Here is a 14,281-nt window from a genome sequence, read left to right as displayed (position 1 = left end):
AGAAAGGTTATTTTTGGAACTAGACACACGGTTGTTCTTGTAAGAAAGGGTGATGATAACAATGCTCTGTGGAGACCTCTTGGTGATGCTGGTAAAGTAGTATTATCGAAACTTTCACTGTGGATGCCGGTAATGACTCCAACGATCGAATAAGAACAAAAGTTGATTTCTTTCATGGACACTGGTGGTAAATGCTTGTTGTCATGGTTAACAACATGCACGGATAGTATACAAACTGATGTTAACGGTCAGTTTACGTGGCATATAGCATCACAACAAGGTGTTTCTGCACCACGGCATATTTTTATTGCGTTTCAGAACTATGATCGTTTACGCTCACAAGTTCACTCTCATATGATATTTGATAAACTAGGTGTCACAAATATTTCTTTACGGATAAACGGACAACAAGAACCAACTGAAGATATACAACTAAATTATGAACAGAACCATATAGGACGTGCATATCATTGTTTGATGTCATTTATGGGATGTGATCAAAATGTTGATACTGGGTTGCAAATATCACAATATGATTTCACAACTTTGTATCCGATTTATTATTTTTCATTGGAGCATCTTGATCTATCAAAACAATCTGTCGTTGATATACATCTTAAAGCAACATTAAATACAGGTGGTGTTAATTATAGAGCAATCACGGTCATACTCAGCGATAAAGCCATGTTACTTGAAGGTGGTAATGTTAATGTTACTCTGACTCCTGGTCAGGTAAAAAAAACTTCAATCAAAAACCACCAACAAATGCAGAACTAAAATATCACTAAAACGAGATCAGATTGGTGGTGGTCCAAACAATTTTTTGTTGACAAATAATCAGATTAAACATTTCAATAAAGCCCTAGAATCAAAAACCGGAGTTCAATTCCATCTTTCTCCAAGCGCCATCAAGGACATGGTTAAAACCGGTGGTATATTTCCACTTCTTGCGGCTATTCCAGCGTTAATAGCTGCTGCTGCTCCAGCCGTAGCAAAAGCAGCCGCATTAGGTGCTGTTAGAACAGCTGCTGGAATGACTCTAAAAAAAAGCAACAGGAAAGGGATACAGAAAAAAGGGACGCGGCCTAAGATTTACCGGGATCTCGTTGGGGAAGAGGTCTGAGGGTTCCACGTTAGATGTTCCAGCATCAAATTTTGATTTGATAAAAGTTGCTAAAAAATTAAAAATAAAAAGCCTTTAGAGGTGTTTTTATGCGAGATCAATTGCCGGACCGACCAAACAAACTCGAAACGGGTATTATTAATCTTGACTCGAATTCAGGACCCGGTACTCCTTGGGTATCATACGCGGTTGATCCACGTGGAATCGTTTATTTTGATTCATATGGGTTAGCTCCACCTGTAGAATTTATCAAGTAAGTTTGGTATTCAACGCTACCCACACAAACAATGACAGATCCGCCAATATGTGGCCGTGAGGCAATTAATGTACTTAACAATATATCAAAATCATCCAAACCGCCACATAAAGTCGTGCATGATTATACAAGCAACCGATTCGTTAAACGCAAGGCATTTTAAACAGATCTTAAAATATAATTTTTGATATTTGCGGAAGAAGATCTTCACACGTTAAGAAAAAACCCGGCGACGTTGATCTGTCAAAGTACGCGACTAAATATGAACTTGCTGATATCATGAATCTTGCTGGAGTTGACCCAGATGAGGTTGTTATTTTTCAGGATCGATATGGTAAACTAAAAACGAGCAACATTAGATGGAATGATATAGTTCGACGAGTACTCGGTGCAGTTACGGATAATATTCCTATATTTACTGACAGCGGCAAAATCAGGGATTCAAGTATATTGTTTACAACCATCAGAGATGAAATTGCAAGAAGCATTGCTAATCGTGTAAGAAACACTGGTGACACAATGACGGGTGAACTCAGCATGAACGGGAATAAAATAGTAGTTTTAAGAGATCCAACATCAGACGAAGACGCAGCAACAAAAAAATACATCGACACCGTAGATGGTAAAGTATCCACGTTGCGGGCCAAGTATGACGTTCATGTAAGCGCTTTTGCAAGATTTTGCAGAAACCATCAAAAAACCGCAGAGGAATTCTTCGGCACTCTGCACGCCATTGACATAAAACTTTCTGATATCAAAACTAACCTAGACACGATCAAACGAACACAGCAAGACATCGTAGCGAGGATTCCTGAGATCGTTGATAAAACCAATTTGATTAAAATTCCAGCCAGAATAACTCCTGGGCATATTACCAACATCGTATACACGGTATCATCGGGATTTGCAACATGGTTGCAGCAAAATAAAACTATCAAATATACCGCAACAGTCACTGGCGTGTACAGACTGTCTGTGTTTAGTGCTGCAAAATTTGAAATATTTACAACATATCCATGGCGTCATTCAATGGATAGGTTTTCCAGGGTTGTATCTGTTATATTAAATAGCGGAACCGAAGAAATGTTTATTCTGGAAGTAGCTGATAAGGTAACCGCAACATCTTACTGGTGGTGTTTGGGATTTGTAGCTGAAACACCTCAGTTGGTTACTGCATAAAAATATATGGATGGTGCACAATACAGATACAATCAAGCACGTGAATGGCAGGCAGCATTAAAAGATCGAGTCGAACAGTATACAATAAAAGTAAAGAAATATCGATGACGATTAGTTATCGTGGATGTGATTGTTTATTCAGTATCCGCTGTTGTTGCTGGAACAGGTGTTATATTATCAGCAGTGACAATGATAGCACCAGTAGCTGTAACTATTTGTACTTCAGCAGCAACAACGATTGCAGGTTTGCTCAATATCATCACAAAAAAGATATGTACCTGCACGAACGAAAAATTATCCGATTGCATAATAAAATTACACACAACGACGGTAGCATACTCGAAATTGTCTTCGTTGTTATCAGCGTGTCTCAGTGATGGAATTATATCTGATTTCGAGTTTTCCATGATAACTAAAATATATCATGAAGGTATTGGTATTAAAGATACAAGTGTTAATAATGACAGAATTACTCCAGCAGATCATGACTAACACAACTCCGCCAAAGATAACGATGATCTCGGTAAGTTCAACTAATCCTGAATTTAGTATTAACTTTCCTACTGCAATTCCAGTAAAGGAAATTGCACTAGCGCAATTACGAGTATATATCTTTGTCAAGAGATATCCCTTTCTATTACCATCTTTGCCTACCTTGGCTCATCTGGAAGGAGAATTCCAGCAGTGTAAAGTTGGGATTCTACCTGACAGTATACTTAATGCAGATAGATTTGATGTGCAGTTGCACCTTATTTCCCAGCTAAAAGACACAATCACTGGAAGATATAAATTTCCTCTTGTTTGTCAGGTTATGAAAGGAATATTGGTTCTTTACTGTTATAATGCTGACTGAGAGATTGTTCAGTATTGTTAACAAAAATAAAAGTGAATTCAGATCCAGGTTCAGTAACCCAGTACTTTGTGCTCTACTGGTGTGCAAAACATTCATGGTCTCAGCTGGTACAAAGTGTTTTAAAATGCAACATGAAAATCTGTTGCTTTCGAAAGCTAAAAGTGCTACATATGAAAACTTTAAGCAGTAAATGATGTTAAAAGACGAGAGGGGCAAATAAATAATTGTTTATTGAATTTTTAGCATGTTATTTGTGGATTCCTCTTTTTCTGCTTGGATTCCTCTTTTTGTCCACTTGGATTACACTTTTTCTTCGTCAGGGGTTGGCATGTATGTTAGAGTGATTCAGCATGTTATAGGGCAGAAAAAAGTCTGAAAGCATACACAAAATGCATATGTTAACTATTTTGCTATGACTTCTGACAATATGTATTATTTTCCTTTTTTTTAAAAACCAGCTGACAGTTGCCAGCAAGGAAAAGAAGGATTTAGAGACTGAAATTCAGAAACTTAATTCTGCCCTGGAAAATATGCGTATGGACCTGCAGAAATCTGAGCTTGCCCTGTCTGGTCTGGAGCATGACTTGGTAGTAGTGAGAGAAAACAGGGACTACTTAGAAGAGGAGTTAGAAAAACAATCCAGCAGCCACTTTGCCTGTAAGAAGGACGAAAAGGAGGCAGAAACTAAGATTCTTAATCTGCAGTCTAAAATCATGAGTATGAAAGCATTCATGGAAAAACTTCAGGTATATGTACAGCTACAAACTCTTGTCAACTTGTAAAGAAAGAAAGTGTTATTCCCCTACGTAGTGGAGATGAACTGTTCTCACAGATGCAGTATGTACTGTTTGATGTTTTTCTATAATAATCCCTCCTTTTAAAAATATTTCATACCCATTTTGATTCAAGTTAATTTTGTCATGACCATGTTTGTCTATCCATCCATTAATATTTCATTGTCCAATCCTAACTTTATGGTTGGAGAGATTTTTTATAACACTTTGACTAGGTATATATGACTAGACAGTGAGTTGTGCCTTATAGCCATGAACTTAGCTTCAAGGTCAATGTCACAGCATGGGGAAATGTAATTCTGTAACCTCTGTCCTTGTCCAAGTAAAATTTTTGAGCCACAGGAGACATTTTAATAACACTTTGCATAAGTACAATTTGACCCTGCTATAATATGGTGGTTGGGATCCATAGAACCCAACCATGTTATAGACTGAACCATGTTATAACCATCCAAGTCAGCTGAAAAAAATGATGCATGGACCAGAACAAAATTACTTGAAAGAGTAGCAATAAAAGCAGGCTAAAAAAAAATTTGCTTTTGATTAAATGAAGATAAACTAGTTTGAAATACACTTGTATATTGAAAACTTGTTACCAATTGACACTAAGCATTTCACTATGATATTGTTGCCTGTAGCACATGGCTATAGTTGTTTATGTACATGTACATAAATTGGCCTAGATTTTTGGTCAGCTGGAGACAGCTATCATCTTGCCAAGGATACCCAGAGGATGAGGCTTTTCATCGGGAAATGAAATCATGTGAACAAATTAAGAAGTTTAACAAACATCTTTGTGAGCTGTCCCATCTTCAGTCAGGGTTCCCATGCAGGTGTGGAATTCTGGAGAAAGTGTTAAATTTGAAGATTGCTTTTCCAAGCCTTGAAAAGGTCTGGAAAAATTTTAAATGGATTAAAAACTCTGGAAAAAGTCTTACATATTTGTTGTTTCCTTTCACATGATGTCATTAACACTCTTTCCCTTCAATAAGTTTAATTGTCACATTGGGTCCTGGACAAGACATTCTGTCATAATTCGAACCATGCATTTATGAAGTTTTACAAATGCATATTTAAAATATGGACTACATAGACAGTCCTAAAGGCTGAATCATAGTGCGGTTCATATAGATACTTCAGTTCGACAAATAGGCCTGTTGGATGATGATAGTGATGGCAGTTTATTTTCATACTATGAATTACATCAATTCTTGGAGCTAGAAAAGTGTTAAAAGTGAGAATTTTAGCTGAATCAGTGAACTGAGTGGGTCACGCATGTAATTAGAACTGGAACTGACATCATTTTAAAAGCTCAAAAATTTATTATACTGCAAATGTATGTCAACTTTTTGACCAAAATCGGCACACCATACAACAAATTCATAAGTTTTCAAACACTAGATATGTAATTTTAATAGGTCTGATCACTAGGATAAGAGGTGTAAACTATTTGGCGATTGTTAGCAGAAATCTTTGGACTTATAAGCATGGATTAACTCAGTCTTATTCATGAGGAGTGTTTTAATGTATTGCCTGGATATTTTATTTACTACTCAGTTTACAGGTAGAAGAAGAGTGCAATTTAAACAATAAATAGTAACATGGACTTATATTCTTTGATCACATGGGTTATTTTAAAAAAATCGGAATAAATCACTGCAAGGTGAATTCAATAGTAAAATCAGGGATGATTTACCTTCAAATTATCCTTGATAGGAATAACATAGGGATATAAGTTTTTACCGTCTTCTGAACTCACTTGAAGAAAAACCAGATAATCACATATTTATTTAATTTATTGTACCTTAAAAAGTGTTTATATTTTTAACATGTTTTGCAAATTCCTAAAGTCTGGAAAATTGTGATTTCAATTTTTAATTGCTTTTGGCATAATATCTTAAGGTTTATTAGTGGAAAAAGAAAACCAAAATATAAATATGTAATAATGAGGGTAACATGCAGTTCTCCTCAAAAATACATCATTCTAAGTACCTTGAGCATAGCTATATATAGCCTTATACGGGTTCAGGTCAATTTAATAAATAATCTAAACATACAGTAATGAAGTAAATACATTTATGTGATCAAAATACCACTATCAGAACAAGTTACTTAAAAAAGTGAAACATAAGCAGAGCTTATGTTAGTGAAAAATCTTATTTTGGAGCTAAAGTATCGCAATGACATTACGCATGAGCAGTGAAAACATGTACATAATAAACATAAGGAACGGTTTCCAAACTTGTTCCAGTTGGGTAAGCTAGCTATGTATATGCCCCATCAGCAGGGGTATCTCAGCATAGAAGAATATTCATACGCTGGTGACAGTCAGCTCTAAAAAATCAGCAGATCAATGCATATACAACTATTAGGACTCTTAACAGTGTGTAGCTGGAAGAAAAATGGATGGATATTGTATTGTTAGGTATATAGTGAACTATGGCCATTTCCTCCTCTCCCTCCTTTTTGTTCTACCCCTTCCTTATTTTTGTAACAATTGAGTACCCACCCACCCCACCCCATTAGATAAAATCCTGGCAGCGTCTCTGAAGTGAAAGCACTGAAGTTGCAGCTGGAGAAGAAAGTATAGAAGCTAAAGGGCAATGGTTAACATCTGGGTTACAATGACCTTTCTTTTAAATATCATTTCCCTTTCATATTACATTTATTTGTTTCTGTATTGGTTTTGTATATGTTTCTTGTATTTAAATTAGTAACTGAAGCAGCACGCTTGGTACCGTGAGTAGTCACTGAATACTGGTCATTGAAAAGTCATTGAATTTCAACTCTCCTATCTGTATTAACCCTGTTTCATGGATTATTTCATTAAGTTTTATGTTGTGCTTGTGAGTATTCATTTTAATTTTATTGGATTTTATTTGATTTGTCATTCTTGTACCAATCTTTTTGTGTGCCTGTGTGGACCTGAATGCCTGGACATTGTGTTTGTAACCCTTGTGGGAAGAAGCTGATGACTTCAAAGCCTGGATAGGGCCTTCCAAACTTAAAACTAATGCACAATGTCAGTTATGCAGGTCAATAAACTTGTCCCATTATTAGGTCTGAAAATTTGTATTTTTAGGTCTGGAAAAGGTCTTAAATCATTTTCTAAATTTGTGGCAGGAACCCTGTTCAGTTAACTTGACAGCAGGTATCTGTGGTTTCAAAAGATTAGAAATTTAGTTTGCATTTTATGCCACCATTGGTAGCGATCATAAGCATAAACTTTATTCCTGCAGAAAAGGAAACTTTAACGACACAAAAAACATGTTCTAGCCACTTTTGGAACTGCAATAATCCTTCAGATTTCATTGGTTTTATTTAAGTTCGGTGTTGACTTACAGGTTCTTTGTATTGAAGACTAGTCTGCTTTCGTTGATAAAGGGTGCATGTTATTGAAGTCGCTACTCAAAGACAGCTTTGGAGGACCAAACGCTTCTTTCTTAGTGCGGCAGCATTATCAAATAATTGTAAAAGACTGATACTGATTTTTTTTTTTTCATTAGCTTAGTATTTATGCACAACGATTAGTGCTTCAAAGGTAATCAGTTTTCTTTGAAGTTTCAGCAAAACTGTTTTTACTGGGTGCAATTTTAAAAAAAACACCAATTACCAGTTATGTTGATTGTAGCAGTTACTGTTCCTGCCTCCAAAAATTGGTCAGTTGTAGCTGCATACAGCACTCACTACTCTGGCTTGATATCAACATGGATTATAATATAACAATGCACCACTGAGATGGTTTGGCAGAATGAACAAAGAATTTGTTTATGTAACAATAGATTCCAGTGCATTCTATAACAAGTTTGCAACTTCTTTTCATGGTGCCTCTGAATTTATCCACTCCAGACCCAAGATTGTATATAAAACAGCCAACAATGTCACAAAAAATATCACCAGATGGTATATTTTGTCACCAATAAGGAAAACGAAATTGCAATTTGCAACATTGGCAAAACCCAGCATGATACCCTAATAAACTGTTTACATGTTATTTTTCATACTTTTAAGAACTTCTTTTTTGATGTACAAGAATATACATATATGTGAAATTTAAGGAGCCATGCCATGATTGTCGTATATTCCAATTCATACGCGATCTCTTCCTCCAAAATAATAATAAATTTTTTACATGTTTTTATATTTTTAAGAAAGAAAACATTTTTGGGCTATATGAGAAAAATACATGTGTATGAAATTTTGGGAGCCTTTCCACAATCGTGATATATTCAAATTTGTGTTATAACAGAGCAGCCTATAGCGGGGTCATACTGTATTATAAATAGACCATATGCTCATGTATTAGAGCTATGGCCCTTGCCTCTATATCATGGCAAGGGAAATAAAATTCTGTAATTTGTATCCTTGTGGATAGTGAAATACCTTAATCCAGGAACTGACTTCTCATTACATGTTGACAGCTTCGTGATCTGCTATAGACCAAAAACATATGCAGACTAAACATCAGCTACAGATAAGCGTAAAGAGAGTTCAAAAAGTTGGCAGAAAAGAAAATGGGTTCAGATTTTGAAACCTATACCACTTACATCATATTCTTGACGATTCAGAGCTCTATCCCAAAGTTGTATTATATTCCAGAGAAAACCATTTTTTCAGGACTTAGTTTTGACCATAAACTGACGACACATGTTAGAAACCTCAGGGACATGGGTCAAAAGCATTTAACACGCTTTCAAATCTTAACATGCAGTTGCTGTATCCGATACAGTCAGGTACTTAGACCCAGCCTAGGTGCATTGAGAATTTCATAAAGTCTATGCTGAGGTAACAGGAACCATCACTTTATCTCAGATGAATGAAATTCATTCTTCATTATGCTACTGGACTGTCTTTTAATCTCTCTAACCCACATGTGATTTAGTATTTAGACCCAAATAACAAAATTTGTATACACGGAAACCAAACTTCATTCCACTATTTGGCATAGAAATTTGTCATCACTTACAAACAGCAAAATAAGTGTTGGAAATACTGCAGATTAGATTACCATCAATTTACAAATTGAAAAGTCCTCAGCAGATTCTCTTCATTTTCAGAGTAACTTCAATGAAATTAGATTACTATCAATTTACAAATTGAGAAGTCCTCAGCAGATTCTCTTCATTTTCAGAGTAACTTCAATGAAATCAGATTACCATCAATTTACAAATTGAAAAGTCCTCAGCAGATTCTCTTCATTTTCAGAGTAACTTCAGTGAAATCAGAGCCTCATTATAACCATGTGTCACTGTGTACAAATGGTTTGAAAGATGGAGTCAAAGTTGGAGCTGCCATTGCAGCCCCCTGTGTAACCATTTCAAAACAGTTACCAGAAAAACTTTACAGTAAAGTTGGAATAACAAAAGTTTCAATATTTTCTGAATTTTTAATCCTCTGCATGCATTCTAAAAAAAATTAATGACCGTTCACACAATGTACCATATCCATATTTGGGGTTTCAAACTTTAGTTTCATGGACTGAATGTTTTGAGAATAAAGCCCCTGATTTCTCTCTCTTGCTATCACAGATGACATTTGGGCCATGTAAATTACAATTAATGGCTAACATAGCAGTACCAGGAAGTACTGGTTAATGTCAGATGTAGGACCCTCAGAGAGAAAATGGTGAAACTCCTGTTTTGGAAAATTAAGCAATTAAAGGCAGAATTCACCTTAACTCTTGGCTTATAGTGCAAATGTTTTGCAAAAGCACTTGAACAGTTGAGTGCATGTTTTACCTTAGCTAAGATTGTCACAGAAATGTTGAATTGGGGATCTGTAACATTATTACCCATTAACAAGTGTAGTCTTTTTTTCCCCCAGGATCAGCATAGGATGGAACTGGAGGAGGCCCAGGCAGGTCACAGCAGGGATCTGGAACAGCTAAAGAATGAACATGGCAAAATCATGGATTCCAGAGAAGCTGAACTACAGGGACAGATTAAAAGTCTTCAGGTATGATCCACAATTACATGCCCACCTGCTTGCTGCCTACCTATTACTGGAGGGAGCATAGCCACATTTAACATGTGACATCATTGATATAAATGCAAGAAATCTGATGAATTGGTCATGAATTTAATAGAAATCTCAAATACATTTGCCAAAACATTCTTGGAGAAAAAGAAATTACTAGAGAATTCTTCAAACTTCCTTGTCAAAAAGTTGAAATAAAAGATTGCTTTAAATTTCACTCAAGATTACAATAAACCTTTCAGTCTCAGAGAACTACAACACTCTTGATGGAACCCTTGAGATTTAAGAAGGATCAAATGATATGCACTATCAACTTTTGAATACTTACCTGATACAGGTAGGTCTCACTACACTACTAAAGATGTTTGATAAAATTTGGGAAACTGTTGACTAACTGCCATCATTGCGAGAGAAACAACAGTGATATCAGTTCCTAAACCTGAGAGGGACCATATTGTCCCTCCCAGCTATCATCCCACATCACTAATGAGATATACATGCAAAAATTTAAAATGAATGGTAAATGACAAACTCTGTATCTCAAGTCCAATAAACTACCATAAGACCCTCAAGAACAGTAAACTATCTAGTTAGACATGAGGCATTTATTGAGAGATCTTTGATAAAGAAAACAAACTGTTCTCCACGGGGCCATTTACTGTCATGTACCTAGTATGCTATTGTTTCAGCCTCCATTGCTTTTGAACCAGCTGATACACTGTGCACCAGTGCCAGTATACTTATGCTTCCTTCTGTCCTTAAAAGACTAAAGACTATTTGTTAAACTAACTCTCTGTCACCTAATTCCATTCCCTGTTACTCGAATGACACCCATAGCTGCCAACCCTCGTGATTTTGGCGTGAATTTCACAACTCTTTCAGTGATTCAGATTCACGCAAATAAAATAACTGATTTCCCGTTAAGCGCTAGTCATGATATCAGCAGTTGCCGAAACAGTCCGGTACTTCTTTTAGCGATATTAGTGGACTATAGCTGATTGGTACAGTCAGCCTGGTAGCAAGCATTTTAGCGTATTTTAATCTATATCTATAAGAGTAGTTTTACAAATGCTTTTGAGAGAATCTGTGGCCTAACTGGAATTTTGTTCCATGCATGCATCACAAACACTGATTTGAATTACCATTTGGCACTGCATCTTGCAAATGCATTGTACAAAAAGTGAAGTTTAGTTTGGAATATACCAAAAATTGTCTGTGCATGCAGCCATCAAACACATGATATACATCAAGCTTTTTGCACACAATGTGCCACAAATTTTAGCATTGGGCATGGTGGCAGAGAAGATATGAGAGCGCATTGGTAGCAAAAAGCACATAGAGGTTGGGAAAATTAAGAACTCGCAGCAGATTTCAGCTCTCGACAGAAGACCTGCAAGCTACCACTGCTAAAGTATTGTTTGTGAGTTTTCTTGTTGAACACAATCTACCTTTATCAGCTGGAGACCATACTAAACATTTGTTCCGATGAACATTCTTGGACTCAAAGATTGCTTCACAAATTCATGTCGAAATTCACTAATTTTTATCCCTATTTTCACTAATTGCGAACCTGGAGGGTGGCAGCTATCGATACCTTTTCTTCCTACTTCTTGTTTATGTAATAAGGATAAATGCCAACTTATCTGGTTATTATCTTTTTTACCTGGCTTGTGCCTAGTGCTGGTGTGTGACTATTAATGCTGGTTTTGTCTTTGCACTGATATAGTCACATGACTGGCCTGTTGTGAAGGAGTCTGATGGTGGTTATATTTCAGTTTTCACTACGAGTTTACCATGTATGGCCTTTATTACTTAAAATCCTTGTCAGTAATACAATCCTTATTGCTACTGTATTGCTCATCTTTCTGGGATGCTGGTTGTTGTTGTTTATGGTTTAATGCCATTTCTCAGCACAAGATATGCTATGCATGGCAGCCAGTATAATTGGTGGAGGAAGAGCTCCAGGAACACCCCGGTAAGAAATTCATGTCGAAATTCACTAATTTTTATCCCTATTTTCACTAATTGCGAGCCTGGAGGGTGGCAGCTATCGATACCTTTTCTTCCTACTTCTTGTTTATGTAATAAGGATAAATGCCAACTTATCTGGTTATTATCTTTTTTACCTGGCTTGTGCCTAGTGCTGGTGTGTGACTATTAATGCTGGTTTTGTCTTTGCACTGATATAGTCACATGACTGGCCTGTTGTGAAGGAGTCTGATGGTGGTTATATTTCAGTTTTCATATGAGTTCACCATGTGTGGCCTTTATTACTTAAAATCCTTGTCAGTAATACAATCCTTATTGCTACTGTATTGCTCATCTTTCTGGGATGCTGGTTGTTGTTGTTTATGGCTTAATGCCATTTCTCAGCACAAGATATGCTATGCATGGCAGCCAGTATAATTGGTGGAGGAAGAGCTCCAGGAACACCCCGGTAAGAACTACCAACCCACAGGAAGCTACTGGTAGCTTTCTCACATACCCACAATGGCCTTGTCCAAGACTTGAATGCATATGAGTTCCAGGATGGAAATTACCCTTATCCATGTAAGAAAATTAGATCCTCTCATTAGTTTCAAAGTTTTAGAAGCCGAGAACTAGAGAGGACTGACCCAGTCTGTCACCCATGTCATAGACCCATGTGGTGATGACATCCATTTGTTATGGAAAACATCTTGTTCAGTTACACTCTAACAGAAAATTCATCTTTTCTCACATTAAAAAGTGTTATTGCATTTTAATTTAGGGTCCTATATTGTTGGAGTTTATACCCTGAATCCATTCTATTTTATTCATAGTATATGCTCTCTTAGAGTTTTGAGGCATTTATTTTCTTACGTTCTGTTGGAATTGTCCTTTCTGTTTCACATTCCCTTTGGCAATAGGGTAGGCCATAATTCCAATTTATATCCTTAGGTCATTAACTTTGGATGTTTCTTGATTTCTAAGGTACAGTACATAATCATCTATCCCTTTATATCTGGAAAATTTTACCTGTTTTTTATTTTTTATTTTATAGATAGTAAATATTACTTGATGAGTTTTCAACTTTAGAGGGTCACACACCACATGATATTCAGAGTACGTTCAGTTGGTCTCATACCAGTCATTATCATCCATAGTGAGTTTCAGTCACAGCACACCCTTCCTTAATCTGCATTATTATAATACTGGTTTGCTGTCTCACACTGCTCATTATCATCAATACCTTACTGACAGAAATGTCTTTTTGCAGCAATATATGCATACATGCCAACCATTATGCTTTTGGCATAATCATTATGTTATTTTTCACTAAATTATGCCTTACGCGTGAATGTATTCGGATTACGTGTTTTCGGTATATCCTCCTCCAAAAAGAATCAATAATTTGTTTTCTTATTCTTATTAACATCCCATTAATCCCACAGACCATATTCTAGAAAAGACGGCTTTTATGTAACTATGAGATAAGAGTACGCTAGTCTGTTGTCTTACATGCACTTTCCTAAAAGTATTATGTTCTATTTATAGCAGTTGCCATATTTCCAAGAAAAAGGCTGGTTCTACTTTCAAACTTTTGACCTAGGTTTCTATTTATAGCAGTTGTATAGCTTAGTTAGGTAGGAGAGAACAGACTGATTTTCTAACTTGTAATCTTTGCTTGCAGATTCTTTGTTCAAATTGATATCTGGTACGGAACCAGTCTAGGTATTTGGCGCTAAAAGTCAAGTCGGATTTATTCTAGTTGATGCGTGTGTCAGAGCAAAAATGTTTTTCAAATAATTTCACACAAGGATTAGAAAAGATGAAAAATCAATTCAGAGATAAATACATGAACAACGTATTACAGTGTTCCATTCTATGGCAGCTTCACGCCCTTTGCAGACTGTGTGGAAAGGATTTAATATTGGTCATGGTGGTAAAACAAAGAAACCTTGAATTACTTCGTTTTACTAACTCCAGTACTAAGGTAACTTCTTTTTTTACAGCAGAACTAAATTGTGGACACAGTTCCAAAGTTGGTTCCAAAGTTGAGAAATATGCATGTGCAAGAACAAAATCATCTAATATTGTTAGGTGTTTAGCAGAATATACTTCACTTAAAATTGCAGAAG

General features: G+C 36.1%; 1 protein-coding gene across 3 annotated transcripts in view; it reads left to right on the top strand.

Annotated features, from left to right (window-relative positions):
- LOC149784949 (uncharacterized) overlaps window positions 1-14,281 on the top strand; it is a 108,937-nt gene that overhangs the window by 59,376 nt on the left and 35,280 nt on the right. For all 3 annotated transcript variants that reach the window (XM_089978599.1, XM_089978600.1, XM_089978598.1), the window contains exons 5-6: window positions 3,870-4,157; window positions 10,029-10,160. In XM_089978599.1, coding sequence (XP_089834725.1) covers window positions 3,870-4,157; window positions 10,029-10,160 — 420 coding nt within the window. The remainder of the gene's footprint in view (window positions 1-3,869; window positions 4,158-10,028; window positions 10,161-14,281) is intronic.

Source organism: Sinohyriopsis cumingii, chromosome 13, assembly GCF_028554795.1.
Source record: "Sinohyriopsis cumingii isolate HCF-2022 chromosome 13, ASM2855479v2, whole genome shotgun sequence".
Lineage (NCBI taxonomy): Eukaryota > Metazoa > Mollusca > Bivalvia > Unionida > Unionidae > Sinohyriopsis > Sinohyriopsis cumingii.
This window is presented reverse-complemented; position numbering and strand designations above follow the sequence as displayed.